The sequence below is a fragment of the Exophiala spinifera genome (assembly GCF_000836115.1).
Source record: "Exophiala spinifera strain CBS 89968 unplaced genomic scaffold supercont1.2, whole genome shotgun sequence".
NCBI lineage: Eukaryota > Fungi > Ascomycota > Eurotiomycetes > Chaetothyriales > Herpotrichiellaceae > Exophiala > Exophiala spinifera.
This window is the reverse complement of record NW_015622514.1, coordinates 2,169,917-2,194,368: the sequence shown is the minus strand read 5'-3', so window position 1 is coordinate 2,194,368 and position 24,452 is coordinate 2,169,917. Positions and strand designations below refer to the sequence as shown.

Genomic DNA, 24,452 nt, shown 5'->3' with positions numbered 1-24,452 from the left:
GTTGTAAGGAACGTGAGGGCGTCGGCGTTCCGCCGAAGGCGCTAAGGCGCTAGGCGTGAGTATATGACTTGTAAAGACGGTCACTGACATCGCTCGCAACTCAGCCTAGTCCAACAGGTGTCATTGGGCTTTCGGCCTACAGTAGGTGGTGAGCCATTCTTGGTGGTCGGAATGTGGGTATTCATTCTGAGAGCCGCCCTGCCTTTTCACGCGTGTTGTTTGAGGAAGGGGCATGCAACGGAGAAGATTGTTCCATGTAGTCAGCAGTCATCACCCGTTCTTATGTACAGTATACAGCACCGGTGGAGCCTTCGAATATTTACCGAGATTCGGAACAGGCTTAGTAGGTAGCGGAGTCTCATGTGGGGGAGGGTCCCCGATCAGTCGGCAGTAGGGATACTTACCTACCCAGTACACTACTGACTCAGACCTCCCCGCTTGACCAGAACACATTTTGCGGAGTACGGGGCCGGCTTTCCTCGTCCAGCTGATGACCTGGCAGTACCCCAAAGTTCCCACCTTGCCACACCATTATTCCTACTTCGTTACGAATTGGACTTCCCTGTAAATGTTCATAAGCGACGGTCCTTTTTCCCGGTGGAAGCGTGGCCAGCAATGGATTCTCGGCTGTGATTGCAGCTGAGGGAATTTGCTAACCGAATCAAGATAGAGGCTGACCGCTATAAAAATTACGGAATCTGCGTCTACCTCAGCAACGTTCGGGAACAGCTTCTCTCAAGGGTCAGTCCTGACCCGTACCATGGCGCAGCAGGACGCGCAGCCCACGACTCAAGCACCTTTCTGCCCGGTCTGCGGCACGATATACAGCCGTATCGATCACCTTCGGCGGCATCTTGCAGCTCATACTGACGATTTCCCACACTCGTGTCAATTATGTAACAAAAGATTCAAACGTAGGGACGTTCTCAAACGTCACTACCAAGCTTGTTCTGCAAGCCAGATTGCCATCGATTCTTGGCCTGGTTCAGACGAAAAACCAAAGATGACCCGAAAAGCATGCGACCAGTGCTTCAAACTGAAGCGAGCTTGTAACTCTGCACGGCCCTGCCAAACCTGTGCTCTGAGAAGGTCAATTTGCACATACTCAAGGCTAAACAGACAGCCGCTGGAAACATCGGTCTCACCGACACAGCCAGATGCAGATACTGCAGAGATGCTTTGCGCAGCAACGCAGACGACAACGATGGGTCTACAGAAGGGTACAGATGTCTCCGTGGAGGAAGTTAAGACGGTTGCACCATCGCACATTTGGCAGATGCATCTTCGACACCGGCCGTCGTCCGAGTTCGGTCCGACTACAGACGTATTTGGTGACGAGAGCCGTTCTCCTGTTCTAGAATGCTCCACAGATGCCAGTGACCCGGAGAGAGACCCTGCGGAATCCTTCGACTTTCTTGTCCGTCATGTCAACAACGAGTCTGGATTGAGGGGTGCGTTTGGGGTGGACAGTAGCCTAGTCGAGGAGGATACTTCATGCGTGGAGGTCACGCAGGGATTCTCGTCCGTGATGTCTTCCCACGCTATCGAGGAGTCACCAAGAACCCTTTTCGAGCGTCATTCAGCCAATGCGAGACGGTACAGTCGACGACAGGTCAACCTCGATCCTTCCGATAAGCAACAGACTCCGAGGCTTATCAAAGATCCATTTGACGGGGATTGGCGAACAAGATCATCAGTCTTTATGTCTCCGGCCTTCGACTTCAGTACGTCGAACTCAAACTCTCTAGGCGCCTCACAGCGCTCCCCGATCCAGAAGTTAGCTGACAGCAAGTGCATCCTGTCTGCCGACACGATGCACAGCACACTGGCCTTGAAAAGCCATGAGGTAGTCGTTGCCCTCAAAGCCACGGTCAATCTTCGTGGTTCAGACGTCAAGTCGGCGCTGGGCGACTGGTCCGCGCTCAAAGAAAGTGCATGTGTCTGTTTCTTTCAACCGCAGAATCTTGGTAGATATCTGGATTACTAGTGGGCTCTGTGGCACCCTAACTGGCCCGCGATTCATAAACCATCTTTCACCGCTGCAACGAGCCCTTGTGAACTCGTTGCACCCATGGCTTTGATCGGGGCGTCCCTGTCGCCACACTCCTCGGACCGGGAAGACGCCAGGGTTTGGTTCGACGTTGTGGAAGAAATGGTTTTCTGCAACATAGAAACAATGGACTCCTCAACGTCGATAATAGCAACGACGTCCACTACGCAATCTTGTCGTCCGGGACAGCTCGAGGTCTGGGTACACTCCCTCCAAGCTGCGTATGCCGTGTGTCTGTACCAGAATTGGGAGGGCCGAGATGCAGCGAAAGAAAGAATCCGCAAACGGCGCTTCAGCTCCCTGATATCAATGACGCGCATCCTCATGAAACATGCCAATCACAGGGCACTTCGAGAGTTGTTAGAACACGGGCAGTTGTTTCGGTGGGAAAAATTCGTCCTCCATGAACAACTAATCCGCGTCATCATATACGTGTTCCTCCTCGATACCGCCTTCACCATCTTCAACAACGTACCCCCGAGAATGGTGATTCGGGAGATGACCAACGACCTGGCCTGCCCGGAGCCTTGCTTCCAAGCCTCCACTGCAGAGGAGTGCGGCGACGAGTTCCAGAAATGGACCACACACCCAATCCATTCCCACTGCGGCGGCGGTGGCTCTCTCTACGCTTCCATACGTCGTTTTCGGCAGGACAGGATCGAACTCAGCGGGCAACGCTGTCTTGCTGACATCGGCGTCCTGAACCTCTGGACCATCGTGAGCTCTTTTCACAACTTCATTTTTCACATCGACCCTGGCTTTGGGTCCGAATCCCAAATTGCAGCCATGGAAAATGCCATCGCCAACTGGCGAGTGGTATGGAACCTCCGGCGAGCGCACTGCTCTCGCGGGCCGACTGACCTAGGACGATCCCCTTGTAGTGGGTTGTCATCATCAGTGTGCGATCCGAATCAAGTTTGGAAACGAATAGGGTTCATGCGAGAAGCTCCTGAATACTGGCTGCTGGCACGAGTCAAACTGGAAAGGTTGTCCTCGACGCAGCGAAGCCTCGAAGCTGCTGAAGGCCTATCAGGTTTCAACAGTCGGCTTTGCAATATGCCTGGCAACATCCTGCCGAAGTACGACGAAACGAGCATGGAGCAGCTCAGCGAATTCATAGACAGCTTCGCGGCCATGAAAGTGAAAGATGATGACCGAGAATCTGAGACTGAGAGTCTGGGAGACCCAAGTACAGGCATTTTACCATCTCCCGGTGCGCCCCAGCCCGACCGTTGGGTTTTTTTGAGCTGAGCATGGTCTTTCAGTTTGTATAACTATATCAACGAAGTACTGTCATCTAGAAAAGATACATGGGAGCCGTTTAATGGTATGACTTTGTAACCCTTCAGTAGTGAATGATCTGAATAGTGTCGGTGGACTTTTTGTGCCTCCGTTGATATAGCTTCTTGTTGACGGCAGGGAGGACTAGTGAGCCATTATTGATGGTATTACCACTGACCCCATGTGGATGGAATCATAGGGGCGGGATATTGATACCCTTGAGTCTGACCTCCCTGCTCCTCGTAGGAAGTATTCATCGACCGCAACATGCCCCGGGTCTCAAACTCAATAGTGCACGGCGAACGTCGTGATCGTCCATCCTATCCTGCCTTCCTCTTCTTCCCTGCCTCTTCTCCATCTCCACTGCCCGCAACATCCTGCTTCTCGCCAACGTACTCCTTATACCTCCCCCTCAAACCGAGGACGGACCCAAGTGCAACACTTGCTCGCAGAACGAGATGCGTGGCAATCCAGCTGACAAAGCCGCTGTCCCTCCCAAGCAGTAGAGGCCAGTTGTCACAAGTCCAAAAGATACAGTTCAGCTGCAGCGCAACGACCCACTGCTCAATCCAACTGTGTGCCACCCTAGGCACGGGCACGGGCAACTCGTACAGAGATGCCGGTGCGTCCTCGGTCAGGAACGAGTTCAGCATGCGGAAAAACACCTCTTTCTGGCCGTCTTCCGGCACCGTCCATTCCCGCACGACCAGGTCGACAACCTCCTGGTCGTCCTGATCATCCTGGCCGTCAGGATCGTCAGGGTCGTCGCCGCCGCCGCCGTCGTCTTGCCAGACCCGATGCCATTCGTGCACGGTGAATCTCGGGACCTCAATCACCCCGTCTTCACTTCCGTAGGCCCTTACACGACTCCCGAGTCCGACAAAGGCTCGACCCTGCAGGACCTGGAGAAACTCGGTGTGCGTCTCGTGCCAATGTGGCCCGGAGCTCCATTTCGAGCCCGCGGGGACTGTGATGGTGACGCTCCCTGGGCGAGAAAGATCGTACGTGACCGCGTTATCTCCCGTGCGCTGAAACGTATGGGTCCGGGTTGTGGTCTGCCTCTTGATTGTCATTGTGCTCGCCTGTGAGACGCATGCGACATTTCCGACGCGATGATAAGAATACCTTTAACATAATACCCTAGCTGCTACCGTGGGCTTTATGCTGTCGCCAATGGTCATATATGCTGAAGAATATCCAGGTGTAATCTGGATGACTAATGAACCCATTGGCGGCCACATTCCGCGCGAGTCGACTTTTAGTAATGAAGTAAAAACCCCAGATTCTACTAAACGACGGTATGAGGAATTTGGAGTTGTTCCCACCTGGTCATCCTCATACTGAGAAAAGTGCGTGTCACCCGTATTCGTAATCCATGATACATTGTGTTATCCTCTCATCATGGCATTTGGTGTTCTGGGCTTTTGTGTCTAAGTACACTCGGCGACTTGATATCACTTTCGATCACCGAGTACAGCAATATCGATCGATGTGGCCACAGTCCGCCCGTGTACCTCTCTGACTCGTCAGGTTGAGGCGTCGCCAGTCTTTGTCGGCCACGGCAGCAACTTCGTCTCTCAATTCGTCTGTTCCCATTGTCCACGTCTCGTCATGCAGCGTCACCATCGTAGCAGCCTCGGCATTCGTGATTGGAAGTCGCTTTGGTCTGAGATGTCAGACGCAGCTCAGTATCTCGAGGAGCCGTAGCCTCCATATCCACCTTCACCTTCACCCTCATCTTCGTTCTCTCCATATCGTCGTTGACGGCGGTAGCCCTCACCTCCGTATTCACCACTGTTACCACCGTAGCCACGACCTTCAGACTCAAACTCTCGGCCACCACCATAGCCTGATTCTGACTGCTGACCGAAGCCGCCGGGCACATCGCTTGAACCATAGTTATCTTCGCGCCTGCCACCGCCATAGCCTCCCGACTTGCCATATTCGGTTTGACGACCATAGCCACTTGAGCCGTACGACTGTTCCTCACGCCGTCCGCCAAAGCCACCTGGCATATCATCAGATTCTTCGCGTCGAGAGCCGTAGCCACCAGAGCCGTAGCTAGTCTCTTCCTGTCGACCATACCCGCTGGAGGAGTACTCGGACTGACGTTCTTGGCGGCCATAACTGGTAGTCGAGCCATACTCATCGTCGTTGCGCCGGCTGCTGTACTCGCTGCTCTCATTGTCTCGTCGACTGCCATATCCAGTGTCATCGTCGTCACGTCGCCCGTATTCTTGACGTCGCTCTTGCTGGCCGTACGTGTCTCTACCACTACTGCCATACCCGCTTGAGAAACGCTCTTCACCATCATCGTCGTGACGTCGCCCGTAGCTTTGTTCTTGCCCGTGATGGCGACCATGGGACGGACGATCGCCGTCGTTATCGTATCGCCTGCCGTGTATTAGCGGAGCTTGTGTGCTCTGAGAGAGATTCACTTACCGGGTCTCCTCGCGATAACCCCCATCGCTTGTGTGCTCTTCGTGGCGGACCTCGGACTGCCAGTGGTTTCCGCTTTGACGCTGCTCAAAACGGCTGTACTCCTCACGCTGGCCGTGAGGTGCTGTAGTACGCGAGTATTGTGCTTGTCCGTACCGATCCCCAGACTGCGAATGGCCAACTTGAGTTGTGGTCTGCGTGTAAGAACCGTCCTGCCCATACGACTCGCTTTGATACGTCTCCTCGCCCTTGTTCAAGCCGCCACCGAGAATACCGCCTCCGATATTGCTGGCAAGTCCGCCGACGAGCGAGCCAAGGACTCCCCCACCGACAGCTTCCCCAGCCATCTTTCCAAACGTGTCGGCAGCCTCGTTCGAAGGACGACTGTCTGAGGCGTTACCCATTGCCGAACCCAATGCACCAAGCGCGCCACCTGCTAGGCCGGACGATCCCCCGTTGTTGTAGTTCAGGTTGGCCATGCCCAGAGGACGATTACTACCATGGCCATGGTCATGAACGCCTTCTTTGTGATTTTTGCCTGACTCTACACCTTCTCGGCTGAGTTTCTCTCGGAAGTCATCCTTCTCGCGCTCATCCTTGCCCTGCCACCATTCTTCGACGACTCTAAACATCAAACGACGACCATCTCCAGCTCCGTCTTGACCGTAGTCTCGAAGCGCCGGGTGATGGAGCACACCATTGATGATGCGCGTAAGAGTTCGATCGACGTCAATGCGGTCATCGTCCCACGCTGCAACGATCTGGGGAACAACCCACTGAATCGTCTGCCTGGCAACCTTTCCGGCAGGCTCGTTGAGGATGTTGGAGAAATGATCCTTGGACAACATTGAGTGGGTAGGATCACTGGAGCAATCGTCATTGAAGACGATATGCTGCTTGTCCAAGCTAGACTGTATGATCTCGTTTGAGCCAGTGTTAAGCTCATTCTTGACTTGATTGATGATTGGAACAACATAGGGGGCAAGTAGACTGAAGACAAATTTGTTAATCTCGTCCTGGATGTTCTCGATCAGGTCCGGCAAGATTGGGATCTTCTCAATCGTTTCAGTGATGGACTGCATGATCTCGTCATGCCACTCGATGATTGGATATATCTGCTTTTGAACATCGGCAAGATATTGTGTCCACTCTTCCGGTTCTCGTGGAGAAATGCGAGCGTTTTGCATCTGATGGTTGACAGCGTTCTGCTTAAGCTCGTTCGCCTTCCCGGCTTCGTCTTTGCCTCCAAAAATGCCCGAAGGAACCTTGTTGAGGAGGTCTTGGAGGACGCTGTCGTCGTTGTTCATACCTTGATATTGTTGCATGGTTCCCTCGAGCTCTTCAATTTCGCTCTGGGTTGTCTTGTCATCGAACTCACCACAGACTGAGTGCAGAAAGTCAACCCCCCCAAAGGTCCCGGTAACGACAGGGTACACCGGATGTCTTGCTTCGCGGAGTTCTATTTGCGTACGACGTCCCACGTGTGGGAAGACGTCACGTTCACCAAGTTCAATCAAGGCAAGTTCGACGTAATTTGAATGAGCGGCATAGTCTTCGAGACAATGACTACCGGTTCCCAACAGGCGGAGTGCTTCGTAGAGATCCTTCTTGTTCTTGGTTCGAGCGTACTGGCGCCCGAGCTCGATAGATCGACCAAACAGATGTCTGACCAAACCGGCAGAAGTGTCAATGCCCATTCCTTCAGAAGCAATGTAATTCTTGAGCCCTGTCTCGGGATTGATGGCCAGTTCACGACGCTCGTCGACCGGACCTCGTAGGCGGCGGTCATATTGCCTCGCATCTTCGTTGTCTGCGTAGTCCTTTGGATTGCTATAGTGGTCAATATCATAGGGATTGTTGGCCGACCAAGGAGGCTTACTCAATGTGTTCTTCTGGTCTGTAACATCCGAGCCTCTGTGTAGTCACTTCGAATTCGCCAGAACCGTAGCCAAACGACATAAAGCCCAAGACCCAGAGCAGGATACGAATTGCTTCGGCACTGACATATTTGACAGTACCAACATCAACCGCCTGGCTATAGTCTCGGAGCCAGTTGCCGAAGTAGACCTGCTGAGGTCAGTTCAACGCAGAAGGTCAAATATCGAGGCACTTACTCTCTTGACATCAAGTTTCCCGAATTTCTTGCCTCCCATCGCACGTGCAGCAACTATGGTCAGCAGAGTGTCTTCGAGATCACCATGACGCCAATTCTGTCCTTCGATCTTCGACGTCGAGCCAATGTTGCCGGCACCAAAGGCATGGGCAGGTCTTGCCAGCAAGACAACACCGATGGCGCACAGCAAGACGATGTGGGAAGACGACAACGCCATGTTCATGGATGGGGTGCCTCAGCTCCCGACAACAATTGCGAGCTGGTGTGACTTTTGACCGTGAATGTAAAATGAGGAGCGTCTTCTCAAGGCGTTTCAAGGGGCAAACTATGCGAGCAAGGACGAAGAGATCGAGAATGGAGAGCAGTATAAACAGAGATCAGAATGCTTTTGAGAGGACGGTGTACGAGTACGTGAAACAGAAGTGAAGTTGATGTCATACCACACGACGTGGCCTTTGGGTGTGGATGGCTGAATGATTGATGAGCCCCGTCTTGTCTTCCATACAATGTGCAGTAACACGCTGGATGCCCCTCCAGCGCAGCCAGCAGCCCCTCCGATAGTCTTGGTATGCTTGGCATGTTTCACCATGAGCTTGTGCATATCACGAATCACGATGGGCAGACGATGCCTCAGGAACGCTGCGGCAAATCTGACGCGGTGCATGCATCACACACCACGGCGCCTGCGTAAAGCCTGAATGGCGACACGAGTACGACTGCGTCTGAAGCACGCTGGTTTATATCAAGTCTTGGCATGGGCGCAAGGGCACTAGGCCGAGCGCTGCCGTCTTTTCATACATAGGTATACTTGAAGCTTCAAGCTCACGTCTCCTCTCTCTTCATGGCCATCCAGTCTCCCAACGGTTTCCATATCGCCAGCTTCTCGGCTGGTCTGAGGGTTGCTGCAAGCCCACTGGTAGACGTGGCCACAAACGTCTTTGCGCCGGGCCAAACAATGTGCCCGTCAGCCTCTACTACTCTACCAAGCTGCATTTCCTCGTCTTGCCATCCCCAATGGAAGTCTGGGTCGTTGAATTTCTTCTTTCCCTTTTTCACTATCCAGATCGCTTCCCAGATGCCCTTGCCCACAATCACAACAGCTTCTGGCTTGTAGATTGCGATTTTTTTATCGAGCGTCACAGCACCCTCTTCTAACTCTTGTTTGCTGAGACCATCTCCGCTCCTGGTCGGCCGCTCACATATGTTTGTGTTGCCAATCTGGTAAAGATCCATCAGGTCTCGAGTCTCCGCGGGAGTATGCTTTTTCGGCGTTATTCCGCTGTCATGGAGGAGATGCCAGAATCGATTCGAAGGATGTGCATACGCGTGCCCTGTGGCAGCAGTCATCAACCCGGGGTTGAGGCCTATGCAAACCAATGTCAGCCCAGGCCGCAGGCTGTCCACCAGGTGGTTGACTGGGCTGTGAGGGTCCTTCGCAGAACGTTCTTTCGTTGTACTCCTCCTTTTCTTCGCTGTTGACGCAGAGCTGTCTCTGTTCGTAGGTGGCGAATCAAGGCCCGAAGTATCATCCCGCTCGCTGATGCTGCCCGCAAACGAGTGTATGGCCCAAGAGCGTTTCTTGCGTGCACTGCCCGTAGGGCTGGAAGTACCACCGGGGGAAGATTTGTTCAGGTTTCGATTTGATCGTCGTGGGCTGGGAGATTCCACCATGGGAGAATATTGAAAATGTTGAATTCGAGCCTTGAACACAGCTTTCTTGAATCAGTAGCAGTTCGTGCATAGTTGCGAAGTGAGCCCTACATTGATCTGGCTCCGGTGAGCTCGAATACCGCCGACTCGGCGCATCCTCCTCCTCTTTCACCGAGTGCATAGCTTCCGACTCCTGAATGTGCCAGCCGCCAGATGCTCAAATGTAAAGGAGGACGTTCACTGAGGCAAGTGGAAGGCGAAGTCGCATGATGAGCCGCAGGGTGGCGAGACGCCGCCTAGAACTCCAACACGGTCATTCATCTCCTGCCACAGATTGAGACATAGACTCAAGGACGACAGCGCAGGTTCTACTCTCTGGGCTATACAAGCGGCTATTAAGGTCACGCCGGAACATATAGTCTGGTCCTCCAGTTTACACGAGGTACGTGGCTGTCAATCACGTGATGAGCTCAGTGGCTGACATAAGCGTGCCACCGTCTTGTGCAGGATTCACTTCCATGATAGCGATATGAGTTTTCATTAGTAGAACGTTGCTTGAGAGACTCTTCACTACTCATCGTACGGCATCTAGCCCTTCTGCACCACCCCCACGGGGTTCCTCAATGCACAGTTCCACTCTGGATGCTCGCCATCTTCTTCCATTATGCATGATAATCGTCACAATGCCCGACTTAAACCCCCCTTTATTTACATTCTGTGCATTCGGCTGTTTTTCGTCCAGCGTCTGAATGTCTTTCCCTTGTAGTAGAACAAGATTCCGAATAGGCACCACAACAGAATCAACGAAGCGTTGGTCATGATGGGAGGAATATATCCGTCGTCAATGATCCAGTTAGTGATGAACTTGCTGAAGCCATAGCCCCAAAGATTCTTGTTGACGGTGATGGAAACGAACAGACTGCCAGCAACAGGCTTGTAGCTGTCAACTGCATATGTCGATGCTATACCCGGAAGTGCTGCTACTTGGAGACCGGCGCACGTGTAGCCGATGATCACGATAGCCTCCCAAGGCCATTGGTTCTCATAGCCGACACTGACGATGATGTTGCCCAGATACATGATGATCACGTACGGGATCATTGCGACGAGACGCATTTCGGGCTCACGGATGCCGCCGTTCCTTGCCGTCAGTTTCGCAGCAACCCAGTCCGAGAACGGTCCGGCTGTGACGAGACCAATCATGGCTCCGGCGAAGATGGCGAAGTTCGTGAATCCAATAGTCTGAGTGCTCCAGTTGTAGGGCGGCGCGGCAAAAGCCTGTGTCTGTGTCAAGTTGAGCGTCAAGAATGACGAGCAGCTCCAGCTGACAACGAAACTCGCAAATTGGACAATGGGGAAGGGGAATAATCTCCAAGGAATCCACAAATCAAGCAAAATGCTCTTGATCGGATGTGGGTTGGGTGAGTAAAAGCCCCATTGTGCCTTGCTGGGCTTGCCTTTTCCAAGGAATGGGTCGCGTTCCGCAGTCTCAACGGCGGTCAAGGGAATTGGAGCAACGGCCACGGAGTCTGCGTTTTCTTCTTCAGACTTGATGTTTTCCTTGGTGTCCCCATTAGGCTGCTTTTCCCCGGTCGTGACCTCGTGGTGAATTTCATTGGGATGTTGTCTGTGCCATTTGCTCTCGGGGAACATGAAGACGATCATTAGGGTAGAGAGGCCGATCAAACCAGTATTGAACCACCAGAAGGCTCGCCAGCCGACGTTTTCTGCCATGGCTCCGGAAATGATCGGTGCGATCATCAATGAGCCCATGTACACCACCCAGTACAGTGTATTCCACTTTCCACGGTCATGAAGAAAGAAAATGTCCGCAATGACGGCTGGCTGAATAGTTTCTGCAGGTCCTGCACCGATTCCATTCAGACTGGGGTTTATGTTAACACATAGCTCCGGACACTTAGCTGTGGTCAGAACTTACACACAGGCGCCCATAAAGCTGCCGTAGGTCTGAGCGCGGGCACGCCAGATCGAGGAACCAAGACAGATCAAGTTCGACACGATATACACGGGTCGACGACCGAATGAAGTGCTCAACGGCACCCTAGCATAGATTCAGTAGATGCTTCCCCAGCATAAACTCTGTACGTACCAGATGAAGTTACTGAAGCCAAGAACAAGAATTGCCACGCCGGTGAACTGTACTGCATCCGCTAGAGAGCAGTTGAAAGCTTCAATATAGTCGCCAAACATAGGCGCGAGAGACAAGGGCCCGAAGCCTTGAACGAAGGTCGCCGTACTCGAGGCAATAATGGCGGCAATCTTCCAACCAGTCGCCCAGTTTAAGGGATCGTTTGGATGATCGGAAGGCTGAGGAACCAGGACTCTGTGGGACTTTCCGCTGCTCTTGACAAAGTGATGGCTTCCCACATCTGTCATGATCTCCGTTCCCGGAAGGATCCTGTGAGATGTCAGAACTTTGTCGCACTGCAGTGGCATCAAGCAGAATGCTACTCTCGAATTTGAAGCCACTGTTAAAGCGGAATGATGACTTACTCGGTATGAAGCTCCTCCTCGATTTGATGGAGCTCCTGCGAACAAAGCCATGGTCAGCGATAGTCCTTTGTGTTCACAACTGTGTCAAGTCTTACCCTGTCGTCGAATGACATCTCCATGCTGGGCGATTTCGATGGTTTGCAGTGCTAGAGGCGCAACGAATAGGAAGCCAAAAACCTGCAGCGGAGATGACGATGGCGAAAGACGAGACGGTTGAACGAAGACCTGGTCAGTGAACATGATATATAGTTAAACGACTGTAAATCCTCGAACTGCCGGGGGAAGTTCACCTCCACAAGGGCTGACTTCGAGTCATCATAGCCCATGGGCCATAGCTCGCCCGGGTGGGACCTCCTCAAACGCTTTCCACCATTGGAAAAATAAGTGACATGGGGACCCCGCGTGGCCCCCTGGGGAGTTTCGATATCGAATTGGCCAAGCTCCAGCGCCATGTGGATCTTAGTGCTTGTTCCGATGCAAAAAGCGCTTGATCACTCGGCATCAACACTCGGCATTTCTCCTGCCATGTGCTGAAGACATACAATCTAGACCCTGGTTCAAGTTTACAGGTGGATCAGCAACATTGAAAAGTTCCGCTTCCACGGACGATTCACCTACTTGGGTGGCAAGCCACTCGTCTTTTTACTGAGTCGCCCAGTCCTGCTCAGTGCTATCTGGAAGGCCCGTGTGCCACTGTACAATAACGTGGTCGCCCGGAGTTGGCTAGGAAGCAATTTGCCCACCGAGAGCCCGTTCGCCCGAAAGTCCGACTTTTTTAAGCGAGTCGACCGGGCAGAGACAGCCTGGTCACGCGTCCTGCAACATGTCTTGAGTGGTCCAATGATGGAGACTTAGTAATTGGTGTGAGGTGGAGGATGCGGTCTTCTTTCTAGTCCTCTCAAACAAGACGACGTGCTGCAGGGACACACTACCACACGTGCAAGTACCGCACAATGATTCCCGCCATCCAGCATATCGGTGCTTCCTATTAATGTTGAAGCTTGATTGATGCCGCGCATGACAGCCGAACAGCTGCTAGGGGAAGTAGCACCCATGCTCCCGGATCGCCTGCCCTGGATCTACATAGAGGAACGCTCCAGGGAATGCAGAGGCACCTTTGGGACATATCGAGTTGTCCTCGATCGGTATAACCTATTCAATAGTCACTTCGGATGCAAAGTCAATCATGGCTTCTTCCGTCGAACATCTCAATTGCCGACCGGAACGAGAACAGGTCAGTTGCATATCATTCCTTTCGCGACTTGAAGCCGAGGCTCTCGAAGCCTTATTTGTCGGTAGTTGCTCTTTTCTTAAACAAGCCAAGACCACAGGGGCAGAGTTCCACTCGCCATTCTTGATGAACCCAGCTGAAGGAATACATGGTTGAAGAGGCGTGGCGGTGACAGTGCACTTGGCATGATCCAAAGCCGCAGGCTGTATGTCGCTCGTATGGGACCGGCAGTTTGTCGCTCCCATGTTTGTACGCATGGGCGCTTGATACCTCGGTCAGCGAAATCATGTTCTGGAGATGCTCGCAGATGGAGGACAATTGTCCTGGGTCCATACACGGCGAAACTGCATTCAGCCTTGACAAAAGCACTGAAAACAAACATCCAAAAGCAAAAAGTATCAAAGAATACTCCTTTTTCGGCACGAAATGCGGAATCCAGTTCTGAACCAGCCGGGAAAATAAGCCCAAACATCTCCTGCCAAAATATACTCATACACAATGAGCAAAACAACAATCGAAAACCTACCGGAATTGCAACTTGACGAACTCTTCCTCAATCCCGTATGTACCGGCAGAACAACGGGCCTTGTTCCAAAGTATCAAGGCGAGTCTACACCTAGATTCTTCCAAAGGCCAGAAAATATGAAACGTACGGCCGACGCGAATGGACCTGAACCAGTGAAGCACGACAGCCACTTCACCCCTTCGTCGCGTCAAACAGCCAATCAACCACCTGAAATAATGTGATTGTATATGTATTAAAGATCCCAAATTATACTCCCAACACCAAGACCCCTAGAGGCGGCCAGATGGTTCAACGGCAACCGCGAAAGCGACAATCTGTGTAAACCGACCCCTCTGGGCGATCCCGAAGTTCGAATCGCCCGCTGCGAGACCTTGATTTCTCTTCCCTATGGATGTGTCCTCTTTCTGAGGCCTACCCATAGAAGTTCGCATTCTCCGAGGCCTGCGATCGGCTCGAATTACTACCTAACCAAAGCCCTCCCCTCCAGGGTCCAAGACGTGAAAGCGCCAACTAACTATCCGGCCCAAATCGAAGGATAAAAATCCCGCCCCGGGGTTTCTCCACCATCAATGGTTAACAATACCATTGATGGTTGGAGTTTTTGTCCTCTTGAACCTGGGGAGGCATCTCACCTAGCTCACTTGAACCACGCGCGTCGAACCGATGTCCAACCCGCGAGCTCGGTGAAGACTACTTTAGCGAGGTCATCCGAGGTCAAGCGACCGACAGATCTATTCTGTCTTGCTGCAGCTAGACCCGACCACTTTCCACAAGATTGCCAGCGGTCCAGGAAAAGCTTACCCGGTAAAGCGTGAAGCTCTGGTATCGTCGCCGCCGCCGCCATGATTCTGTGCCATTTGTGAGACCAGGAGAATCTGTTCCAGGTCACTGACTCCTGCTCACTATGTAGCACAAGTCCTCACGAGGCACTAGGGAAACGCGAGGCCACCACTCCTTGCGAGTATCATGACAGTATCTTTATGTATGTCCGGAGTCGCGTTCGATCGAGTCAGTACAATTTACAAACTCCAATGGTTTGGCGGGTGATTGTGAAGAATACTAGACACTGAACACTTGATACACGCCACTATGAGTACGAATATCTATAGATATGACTGAACGGACCCATTGACTATACTGCATGCCAGGTGAACAAGGTACAACAATCATTAAGAACATCAATGAGGTTCACTACCAAGCCAGTGCACGTGATACTTCGAAACCTATTTCTTCATTGAGAATCCAATCTTTCCCACCACGGACTTTCATGCCTAATGAAATAGATACCAAAGCCTATGAGTCTCCCTACTAGCATCTAACTTTAGGTGCTCTGATAGGCTCCTATCTCTGAAGATCTATGGCACAGTGGCTTTCAATTTCTCAAAAGATCTGACTCATCTCCCGCTCTCCCTTAGCCTTCACTTCCCCTTAATACGGGGTAAATTAAGACTCCGCGTCAGATCAAGACAGCCATCACTGTAGTGGCAGATTCAAACGTACAGCGACGTCATATCAACGGGTATTTATTCTCCTTATTTTGCCCCAATACTCGTACAGACTATAGTACGGCACGGAGTACACGTACAAGGCCCCAAGTCGCGACATACACACACACGCGTCTCGGAGAGAGTTTACGGATGTGTTCAGAGAACAACTTCCAAGCGCGTACAGTATCATATCAAGATAGATGTTCCGGTATTGCCAAGGGGAAGAAAACCCCAGGGAAAAAACACAACCAGGTCAAAATCAAACGAGACGGTCTACGGTCTCCTTTTCCTGTACTCGTACAGACACGGCTCACACCAGTACGGGTACGAATACGGGTACGAGTGCTTGAACATTGCTCATCTACAGTAGGTACTTTGCTGGACGGAAGGGCCCAAGAGAAGTCAAATGACAAACTTACAGTAAAGCAGCTGACAAGAGTGAAAATCAAGAGAAAAAGAAAGATCAAATCTCCCCACGCGAGACGAACCGGCGTCACACAACTCACAAGCACACAAGGACCAAAAGAACCCCCGGGCCACGCTAACTACCTGCGATACGGATAGGCCAATTACTTTTTGTACAAAGTATTAATTGAACTTTGGTTCGCGCGACAGTATGGGCCCGGGAGTAGCCGAGTACAGGTGACAGACTCGCAGACTTTTACCAGGCTGCAAGCCCCAGTCCACAGCAATCGCAATTTCCCCTAGGCGCCAGGACCCAGACCACCGAACAAAAGTTAAGCGGGGCCCGGGAAATTGGGGCACACAGGATTGTTGTTGACAAGCACAAACAAGAGTCAACAAGAATCAGAGAACAGACCTGGGGGCCCCCCGGTGAGTTACTGGGCGGCGGCGCCCTTCCCCTTTTCTCTGTTCCTTGGTTTTCCCCAAAGGCGTCGACGCCTCTTAACGGCTTTACAAGGTACCAAGAGAGCTTGTGTGTCCAGGGGCCCAAGTGCTTCTCTCAAAGCTTGGTGATAATGACATGGCATCGCCAGATGCTTAAAAAACATCCATAACCATACCAATCGTCTGCAGAACAAGCACAGCAAATAAACGGAAAAGTTCCCAAAAAAGACAAGAGTGTAACCCATACATACTACTACTCCCTAGGAGGATAGTACAAGAGAACAAGAATTGAAGAATCCGATTTTTATCGTTTTATTGACTAGATGGGTGGTTTTTCTACCCACGAAAGATGCTGCGTGCTTCCTGTTCAGTCCACTTTCAACTATTGAGTGTCAGGTCATTGATCCTCCCAATTGGTATATCCCGTTTAATGCTGCGAACCGAGGAGGGTAACTAGCCAATAAATTTTCCATCCACAAAAAGACTTCCATGGGTGTACTGTAATAAAAGTGGCGACAAACGAAAAAGAAAACATATGCACAAAAAAAGTGTTCCCCAGCCAGAAGAAGGTTCATTAGAGTAGAAGCTGCACATCCCCTTTTTGTTTACAATGAGAACAAGGCAAAAGCCACGGCAACAGCGGAAAGGGCTGCTGGTGCCAAAGACGCGGCAGCACCAGTAAATGTGGCAGGGCCAGCACCGCTTGAAGTAACAGTGCTCGGCTGGCCACCGCTGGTAGTGCCGTTGGGCGAGCCACCAGAGGCTTGAGAGCCGTAGCCGCTGCTGGAGGTCCTGTTTGAGCTAGACCCGCTGTTTGATCCACTGCCAGAGCTGGTGCTGTTGCTGCTGAGGCCGGGGAAGTGGCTCTTCCCGCTGCCTGGGCAGACTTTACCAACGTCGGAGGGTGGTGATGGGAAGGCGTCGACGCCATCAAGGATGGCAACGGCCATACCACCGGACAAGTGAGTCTGGACGTGGCAGTGAAGGAGCCAGGCACCAGGAGTGTCCACCTGGTATCGGAAGACCATCCACGTGGCATTGCCCTCAGCGGGGGTGCTGGTGTAGCCGTCGACGAATGGTGGGTTGACGAGGTTGAAGGGGTATCCAGCAGCTTGTGCATCAGCGACCGAGGTGAAGTTGAAGTCACCAACGCCAGATCCGATCACGTAGAACTTGTTGGCGTGCTTGTGGATAGGGTGAGGCTCAGCAACCGGACCGGCGACCTTGATGATCAGATCAACCCATTGGCCCAAGTAGGTCTCGATGATCAGATCAGACGAAGGAATGTCGGCGGGGTTCTGGAACAACAGTGGGGGGGTTGCGTCGTCACGGCTCATGTTGTAGGAATTGACGCCGCTGAGTGTCCAGGCCCAAGAATCCAGAGGTTGAGCAGGGCTCTTCATGATGTCCAAAACGTAGCTGACATCGGCGGAAGCAGCAACTGAGGAAGCTGGGAACGGAGCAGCTGTGGCTGGGTTGAAAGGAATCAGATTAGTGAGGTTGCCACCCCCATAGGTCATCGCAGCAGTGCCGAGGAAGCCAGATGCACCCTTGTAGGACAGGACACCGAAACCGGAGATGACTTGGTTAATACCAAGGTTGGCAACGCGGATTTGATAGTCACCGGGGGTCTGGTCGAGCTTGACGAAGAAGCTGATACGGTCACCACCAGCAATGTTGATCTGGTCGACAACTTGAGGAACTATGAAGCTGCCGTCGTTCTCGTAGACGTACAGTTTGTGGTTGTCAATGGTAACCTTGAGGAGAGCGAAAGCTGAAGGGTTGATGAGAGAAATCGATGCCCATCCATCCGCAGGGTCAACTGTGTAGGTGAAGTTGGAACCGGTGTGAGGAGTGCAAGTGTAGTATACTCCGTCTGGGAGAGCTGCAAGGTTCTGAGTGAACTGGGCACCTTGGATCGCCTTGTTGTTTGGTGGTATGCAACCTTTGGCGGTCAAAGACGTGCCGTTCAAGATCTGGGGAACTTGAGGAGCGGCGTTGGCAGCAAGAACATCAGCACTTGGGCAGTAGCTCGAACCCTTGCCGTTGATGATGATAGAGTCAGTGCAGGCATCGTCAATGTTGGCAGCCTTCTCGATGTTGAACAGCTCTTCAAACGTGTACCCACTCCAGTCGGAGACGAACAGCGCCTCGGTGTTAAGAGCAGCCTTCGTCAGCTTCGCGACATCATCCGAGCTGGTGCTGATCTGGCTGTAGGGAAGCTCTGCATCGTCGGCAGGAGCGATATGGATAGCACCATACAGACCGTCGCCCATCTGTCCCTTGTAGTGTGCATGATAGAAGTAGATACCAGACTCTTCCGCAGTCCATTGGTACATGTAGCTAGTTCCTGGCTTGATGCTGTACTGGGAGACACCAGGAACACCGTCAGCCCACGGTGTGCCATTCTGTCTGATACCGTGGAAGTGGACACCGGTCACGGTGTCGAGGTTGTTGATGACGGTGAAGTCAACACAGTCGCCGACCTTGAGCTTCAGGGGGGGACCAGGTAGCGTGCCGTTGGTCAAGATGGCTTCTCTGGGCGCACCAATATCTGAGCTGGTTGTGCCCCATGTAACGTCAATGGTGAAGGGAACACATTTGGAGGAGGTCGCGCACACCGAGGTCGAGTTGGTGTATGTGGCGGCGGCGACAGAAGAAATGGAAGAAACGAACGTAAGGGCAGCAAAGGCCGCGGACAGTCTTGAGACTGCCATATTATGTACCGGTATAAAGAAAACGAAAGACTTGGGTTGTGTGAATGGAGGAACAGAAGGAGGCGATAGAACCAGACGGGAGCAGTCCCAGAATCTTATGAATGCATCGATCGTCTATAGGAAAGTGGCATCCAGATTGAAGGACCAGCCATCCCGAATGCAACACGGTTCAATGCTTGGAGCCGCAGGAGCCTCCTTTAGCCTTTAGACGCTTTACCAGGTTTCAAGTAGTGTGATCCTCCCGACCCACCGGGAGTCTAGCATATGACACCCCCATACAATACAAGCCATGGTCCATGACCCAGCCCTGCGAGGCCAAGGAACCATTGGCTTCCTGGTCGCGACATGGAGACAGCTGCTAGCGTCAGAAGTCAGCAATCGAGACCATTTGTGTCAGACGAGGCGAGCGGACGAGTAAAAACACACAGCCCACTCGTTTATAGACAGGTTCGACAGATGTCAGGTCATGGGCGAGCTGTGCGGCGCTGAGATTGGGAGAGGCAGATCGTGCAAGATCTTTTGATTGGGAAATTTTGTAAACAGTAACGAGCAGCCCTGACTAGGTGCCGCTAATGCAGGTGCCAGGAGGATGGAGTGGCGCAATCAATCACCAGCGGTGGCCAGGCCGTTACAGTGGCTGATCCATGGGCCCCCCAAGTTCTCTCTGGTCAACCCTGAGATCCTGATTGACGCCCTATTACGTTAAAATGGAAGCTTGACATTCACTAAAAAGCCTTAGTGCGCTCAAGCAACGAATCCCAAACTCTTGTTCCCCTCCAGTTGCTTGTGATCCAGCCACACTTGGTGCAAAAACGTCCACCGTCATGGCACTTCCTCGCGACAACGAAATCATTCCTAGAGTAAACAAAAACATGGCAGGAAGGCTTTGAGCCCCGGTTAGATCACCAACTGTCCATGACCAGCCATCATTTGAGATCAGCTCGCCAATATTGACATTAATCGGCCATCATCAGAAGCTGCCTTCCCCGGTCTCCTGAGACCATCGCTCCGGATTATTGAGGAGCCACCCTTCGAGTGTTTCGCTTGGAAGGTTCCATGGCTGGTGTGCTTCCCCGACTAAGAATAGATGGATGAGAAAAACTTGATGTCCTGGGTTTAGTGAGACACGATGGCCCCCCAACTGGACCCACACCCTTAATAGCTCTTTTGGGCCACCCACATCACGTGCGATGGCACAAATGCCTCTGTCTGGAGTACGGAGTACTGGGTACACCGCAACAGGGATGCAGTGACAGCTTACAAGCATCAGACCCGTCAGGTCAAGTTTCCTGCATCAAGTTCGGGTTGTTTTCACGTGGCGGTCTGCGGGTGGACGAGTACGAGGTCGTACAGCAATTCTCCTATTGTAGGAGTACTACTACTAAACTTGGCATCACCAAGCGTCAGCACCACTCGCAATTTTCCGCGCTTCCGACCTGTAAAAAGCGCCCATAGCAATAATGTTGGACGCATGATCTCTCTTCTCTCACACGCCATTTCTTGTTTGCCAAGGATTGTTTCGGGTTGGCAGTGGCATGTTAGGGACGCCTCGTACGGCCTGGGTGGCCTTTTGCCTAACCACTGCCACATTGTTCCAATCAGCACCTGCTGCCGACGTTCATGGGGCGGCAATCTCGACCAATTTCCCAGATCCTGGCCTTGCCCAAGCTGAAGATGGGATTTGGTATGCCTTCAGCACGCAGAACGAGAATATCAACATCCAGCTAGCCTCATCGACCGATTTCGTGCACTGGACACTCCATGAAGGCTACGACGCTCTCCCCAGGCTGCCTGCTTGGGCAAGAAAACCCCCTTACGCCCACGTCTGGGCGCCTGATGTAAATCAACGGCCTGATGGCATCTGGGTCATGTATTTTGCCGCCCTGGGAGCGTCGCATCCGAGGAAGCACTGTCTTGGAGCAGCTACGTCCCCCAACGTGACCGGTCCATACACCCCTTTGGAATCTACGCTTGTCTGCGACCTCCCTGCAGGGGGCAACATCGACCCAAACCTGTTCCAGGACCCTGTCAATGGTCAGAACTATCTCGTTTACAAGACTGATGGAAATACCATTGGCCATGGCGGAGCGTGTGGAAACACGAACATGCCCGTCGCGCCAACTCCCTTGCACCTGCAACTAATGGACTCCAATGATCTCGTCACGCCTGTTGGCGAGCCGGTATATCTGTTCTCCAACATCGGCGCCTTTGAAGAAGACGGTCCCAACGTCGAACGACCGTGCATGATCTTCCAGGATTCGACTTACTACCTTCTCTACAACGCGCAGTGTTACGCCGAATTGACCTACCGTATCGACTTTGTGAGTTGTACTGTTGGCGTCGATACGCAGACTGGAGTTCTCGGGTGCGACTGGAGAGCGTTGAAGCAGGAACAACAGACCTGGCAAAACCGCACCTTATTACACACTGGTAGCAGCGTCTCCGGTTTCACCTTATACGCTCCGGGCAGCATGGATGTTGGCCCTGATCAGCACAAAGTTGTCTTTCACGGCGACATCAATCTTGAATGGTTCAAAAAGGACCGATCGCCTAATGTCCATCGAGTGCGTGCCTTGTATGCGGCAGAAATTGACTTTGCCCAAGCGACTCTCCACGTTACTAAACTTCACTGAAATGCGCTTTTGGGCCTTTTGCATCATGATAGGCGAGCAGTTGTCATGCGCGCCACTTGTACACCTCTCCCTTTTTTAGCGGCTAGACGTATAGATTCCATTTCCATGCGCCACATTCTGTTTGCCTGATCCTTTGGCGTAATTTTCCTGATCGCAAATAGCTCTCACCAGCTTCTCATTGGTTCCGGGTACAACGAATAGGTCTCACTCTGCTGACCGAGGGAGTAGTAGCTTCGGGGGAACTTGTCACTCTTGAATCCTCTCCGTAATCCTGACAGATACGGAGAAGTAGCGATCCAGTACATTATAAATGTTCGCCGCAGGATTTGGTATTTTACAATTTCCACATGATACTTGATCAACCTTGTGCCGAGCAGGCCGCAAGCGAACGGAGTGTCCTTTTACAGTGAGACGATGCGGTAAATTTAATCACAAAATGCTAATCTGGTGCGGAAACCCTGTCTCGTCGGGTTTTTTTTTGGCTATATGTATGCATATCCCAGGGCCTACATGAGATTTACTACCACTACAATCTACGGAGTACCTATGCGAAAAGTACCAACTTGAGTGGGGACGGCTGAGACAACACGGGAACAAGTGACAGAAGAATTGTTCTAGCAACGCTGTATGTGCTCCCGTGGACACTGACATTCCCGGTTTCCGAGGAACTCGACTCCAGACCACGACCCACCAAGGCCACCGAACGTGGTGGCTTAGATAGAAAAGTTTTGGGTCCTCAGGAAACAACGGCAGTACTCGTAAAAAGGATGGCGAACACTACAGTACCAGTCCAGTGGGGGTTGAATTTTCTGAAGGCTGCCCGTCGACTTTTTTAGCACTACCGATCCTCCAAGCCTGATGAAGGCACACCCGTCCTGTCGTGTAGCCCACCTCACCTTCCCAATCGACAGGACCGTGACTCTCTCTCATTCGCACTTCTGCAAGGTGTAGCGTAAAGCATCAAGATACCGCCATCGATTATTTTCAAGGTCAAGACTATTCGCAAGAGGTTGGTATCTCCAATACGATGGTGGCGCTCGGGCCTAGATCGACGGAACATCCGGATATATAACTAGGTTATATTTGTACCAGGTTGAACTAGTCGACCCCCAGCCTCGCGCCACGATCGTGGTCCGTGTGCACGATTTTCGTCGCCAGGTGTCAGCCACCTCGCCCAGGATACCTTCTGCATGATGACCGTACCCTGGAGCCTGTACCACGTTTCACGAAACGTGCGGAACATAATTCCTTCATGGGTGCGTTTCATCGGGGTTGGGATACGATATATTGGGAGGCTGGGCAGTCGGGAAGCCATGCGCAATAATCATCAATAGCCCTTGCTTGCATAGCCACGCGGAACGAAAACGTCTGACACTCTCTCGCTTCTAGGGATGGTCCTCTCATGACACGATACATCACTTATGTAGGTTACTAAGGATGTGGAATGATGGGTCCGAGACCATGTCACGACATGGAGTGGCTCGATATGGACCTGCAAGTATGGAGACTGCTGTACGGATGGATATATTACCTATTCATTCGGGCATGAAAGACATTAGTAGGTAAATGGTACTCGTTCTCTCGACGGTAGTTACTGTACATTGGGCCAGGTGGGATGCAGTCACCAGGAGATCGTACACTACATACAATAATTACGAGCATTCCTTTTCCAACCCCCCTGCCTCCGCGTTTGGCATGCAAAGTATCCGTACTCCGCATCACTCTCATCTGCAACGCGGGAGAGAATGCCAGGGTCAACCTTCTGGCCGTTTCTTTTCCCTCGGATGAAACTTCAACATGTTCCCTCGGGGGAGATTGAGTTTCTACCACGCAGGCAGGGGCTTCAAGGGATGGTCGCACCAAAAGTACACATATGGAAATTCGGTGCTCGTGTCTACGTCGCATGGGGTCAAGCTCGTCGGCCCAAACAAAGCCGTCCCTGTAGCTGCATGTTGGGTCAACAACTCCCCATGAATTCCTGCGGCCAAGACGGCTTTCATGTTTCAACCAACGCCCCGATACCCACCTCCTGTATGCGATCTACACAGTAAAGGAGGCCGAGGTGGAGGACGCTCCCAATCCAATCTTGATTCGTGGGTCACACACTCAGATTTGGCTCGTTGGCATCATGGCATTTCTACTGTATGGGACACAACGTCGGTTGTCGACCCGCATTGCCGATCAGACGAGAGTGCCCCCCCCCCCCCTATCGCGCGCCCCTGTGGTTGCGACTTGGGCTAAGGGGGGAGCCCCTAAGGAGTCTCCATATGAGTCCGCAAACTGGATTGGACTTCTCGCAAAAACGCTCCGGACGAGTACTGAGTACTAACTAGTCCCGTAATTGGTTTTTTTGTTTTCCTTTTCTGAGGGCTTGCTGAATAATAACTGGCATAACAGAGACACAGACCATCGAACTGCGTCTTTGGCTGTCGTACAGAGTATCATGACTGAAGGCTCCCTGGAAGAGATTGTGGGTAGTCTTGACTCTTGTCAGCATCAATCAATCAGGCACACCGCGCCAGGGGCACCAAAACGCAACCACTGCATCCGACGTTAACCTGAGGTAGGCTGCTGTTTCGAGTTGCAGGATCTCAAGGTACATCGGTCAATATTTTGTACTCCGTATTAAAACTTCAAGGTGCCGAGGACGCCTCTGGCGATCTCTTTCCAGAATCCTGCCGGCAGCCTTGAATGCCACATCGTGGACACATGCTTGGCACAAGGGATGATTACCTGCCCGTGTGAAGCAATCATGCCATCAGAGTGGTAGGCCGCAGGGATGGTATTGTCATTTCTCACAGGTTTGGGTTAAAACGCTAGACGACCGAGCTTATGATGGGGTTTCATCTGGATCCTTTCTGAGATACACGATTGATACCCGTATCTAAAGCGAGCGCCGAGGTGTGCGTGAGGACGTCAATGAGTCACAGATACCGAACAGGGACAAGAATTGATATGTGAC

General features: G+C 52.2%; 7 protein-coding genes across 7 annotated transcripts; 2 read left to right on the top strand and 5 right to left on the bottom strand.

The window, feature by feature from the left end:
* Positions 1-760: 760 nt before the first annotated feature.
* On the top strand, positions 761-3,301 carry PV08_03100 (uncharacterized protein; the record flags this gene model as incomplete). Its single annotated transcript, XM_016377457.1, has 2 exons — positions 761-1,939; positions 1,988-3,301. The coding sequence occupies 2 exons, from the start codon at positions 761-763 to the stop codon at positions 3,299-3,301; spliced, it is 2,493 nt and encodes an 830-aa protein (XP_016239027.1).
* Positions 3,302-3,651: 350 nt separating this feature from the next.
* PV08_03099 (uncharacterized protein) lies at positions 3,652-4,404 on the bottom strand (the record flags this gene model as incomplete). The annotated part of the gene is made up of 1 exon (XM_016377456.1): positions 3,652-4,404. The coding sequence occupies one exon, from the start codon at positions 4,402-4,404 to the stop codon at positions 3,652-3,654; it is 753 nt and encodes a 250-aa protein (XP_016239026.1).
* A 612-nt stretch (positions 4,405-5,016) lies between these two features.
* PV08_03098 (uncharacterized protein) lies at positions 5,017-8,100 on the bottom strand (the record flags this gene model as incomplete). Its single annotated transcript, XM_016377455.1, has 4 exons — positions 5,017-5,725; positions 5,774-7,600; positions 7,650-7,837; positions 7,885-8,100. The coding sequence occupies 4 exons, from the start codon at positions 8,098-8,100 to the stop codon at positions 5,017-5,019; spliced, it is 2,940 nt and encodes a 979-aa protein (XP_016239025.1).
* A 605-nt stretch (positions 8,101-8,705) lies between these two features.
* Positions 8,706-9,554, bottom strand: PV08_03097 (uncharacterized protein; the record flags this gene model as incomplete). Its single annotated transcript, XM_016377454.1, has 1 exon — positions 8,706-9,554. One exon carries the CDS (start codon positions 9,552-9,554, stop codon positions 8,706-8,708), a length of 849 nt encoding a protein of 282 aa, XP_016239024.1.
* Positions 9,555-10,241: 687 nt separating this feature from the next.
* PV08_03096 (uncharacterized protein) lies at positions 10,242-12,166 on the bottom strand (the record flags this gene model as incomplete). Its single annotated transcript, XM_016377453.1, has 5 exons — positions 10,242-11,418; positions 11,473-11,595; positions 11,644-11,952; positions 12,048-12,082; positions 12,143-12,166. The coding sequence occupies 5 exons, from the start codon at positions 12,164-12,166 to the stop codon at positions 10,242-10,244; spliced, it is 1,668 nt and encodes a 555-aa protein (XP_016239023.1).
* A 4,579-nt stretch (positions 12,167-16,745) lies between these two features.
* Positions 16,746-18,857, bottom strand: PV08_03095 (uncharacterized protein; the record flags this gene model as incomplete). The annotated part of the gene is made up of 1 exon (XM_016377452.1): positions 16,746-18,857. The coding sequence occupies one exon, from the start codon at positions 18,855-18,857 to the stop codon at positions 16,746-16,748; it is 2,112 nt and encodes a 703-aa protein (XP_016239022.1).
* A 1,535-nt stretch (positions 18,858-20,392) lies between these two features.
* Positions 20,393-21,490, top strand: PV08_03094 (uncharacterized protein; the record flags this gene model as incomplete). Its single annotated transcript, XM_016377451.1, has 1 exon — positions 20,393-21,490. One exon carries the CDS (start codon positions 20,393-20,395, stop codon positions 21,488-21,490), a length of 1,098 nt encoding a protein of 365 aa, XP_016239021.1.
* Between the last annotated feature and the right edge of the window lie 2,962 nt (positions 21,491-24,452).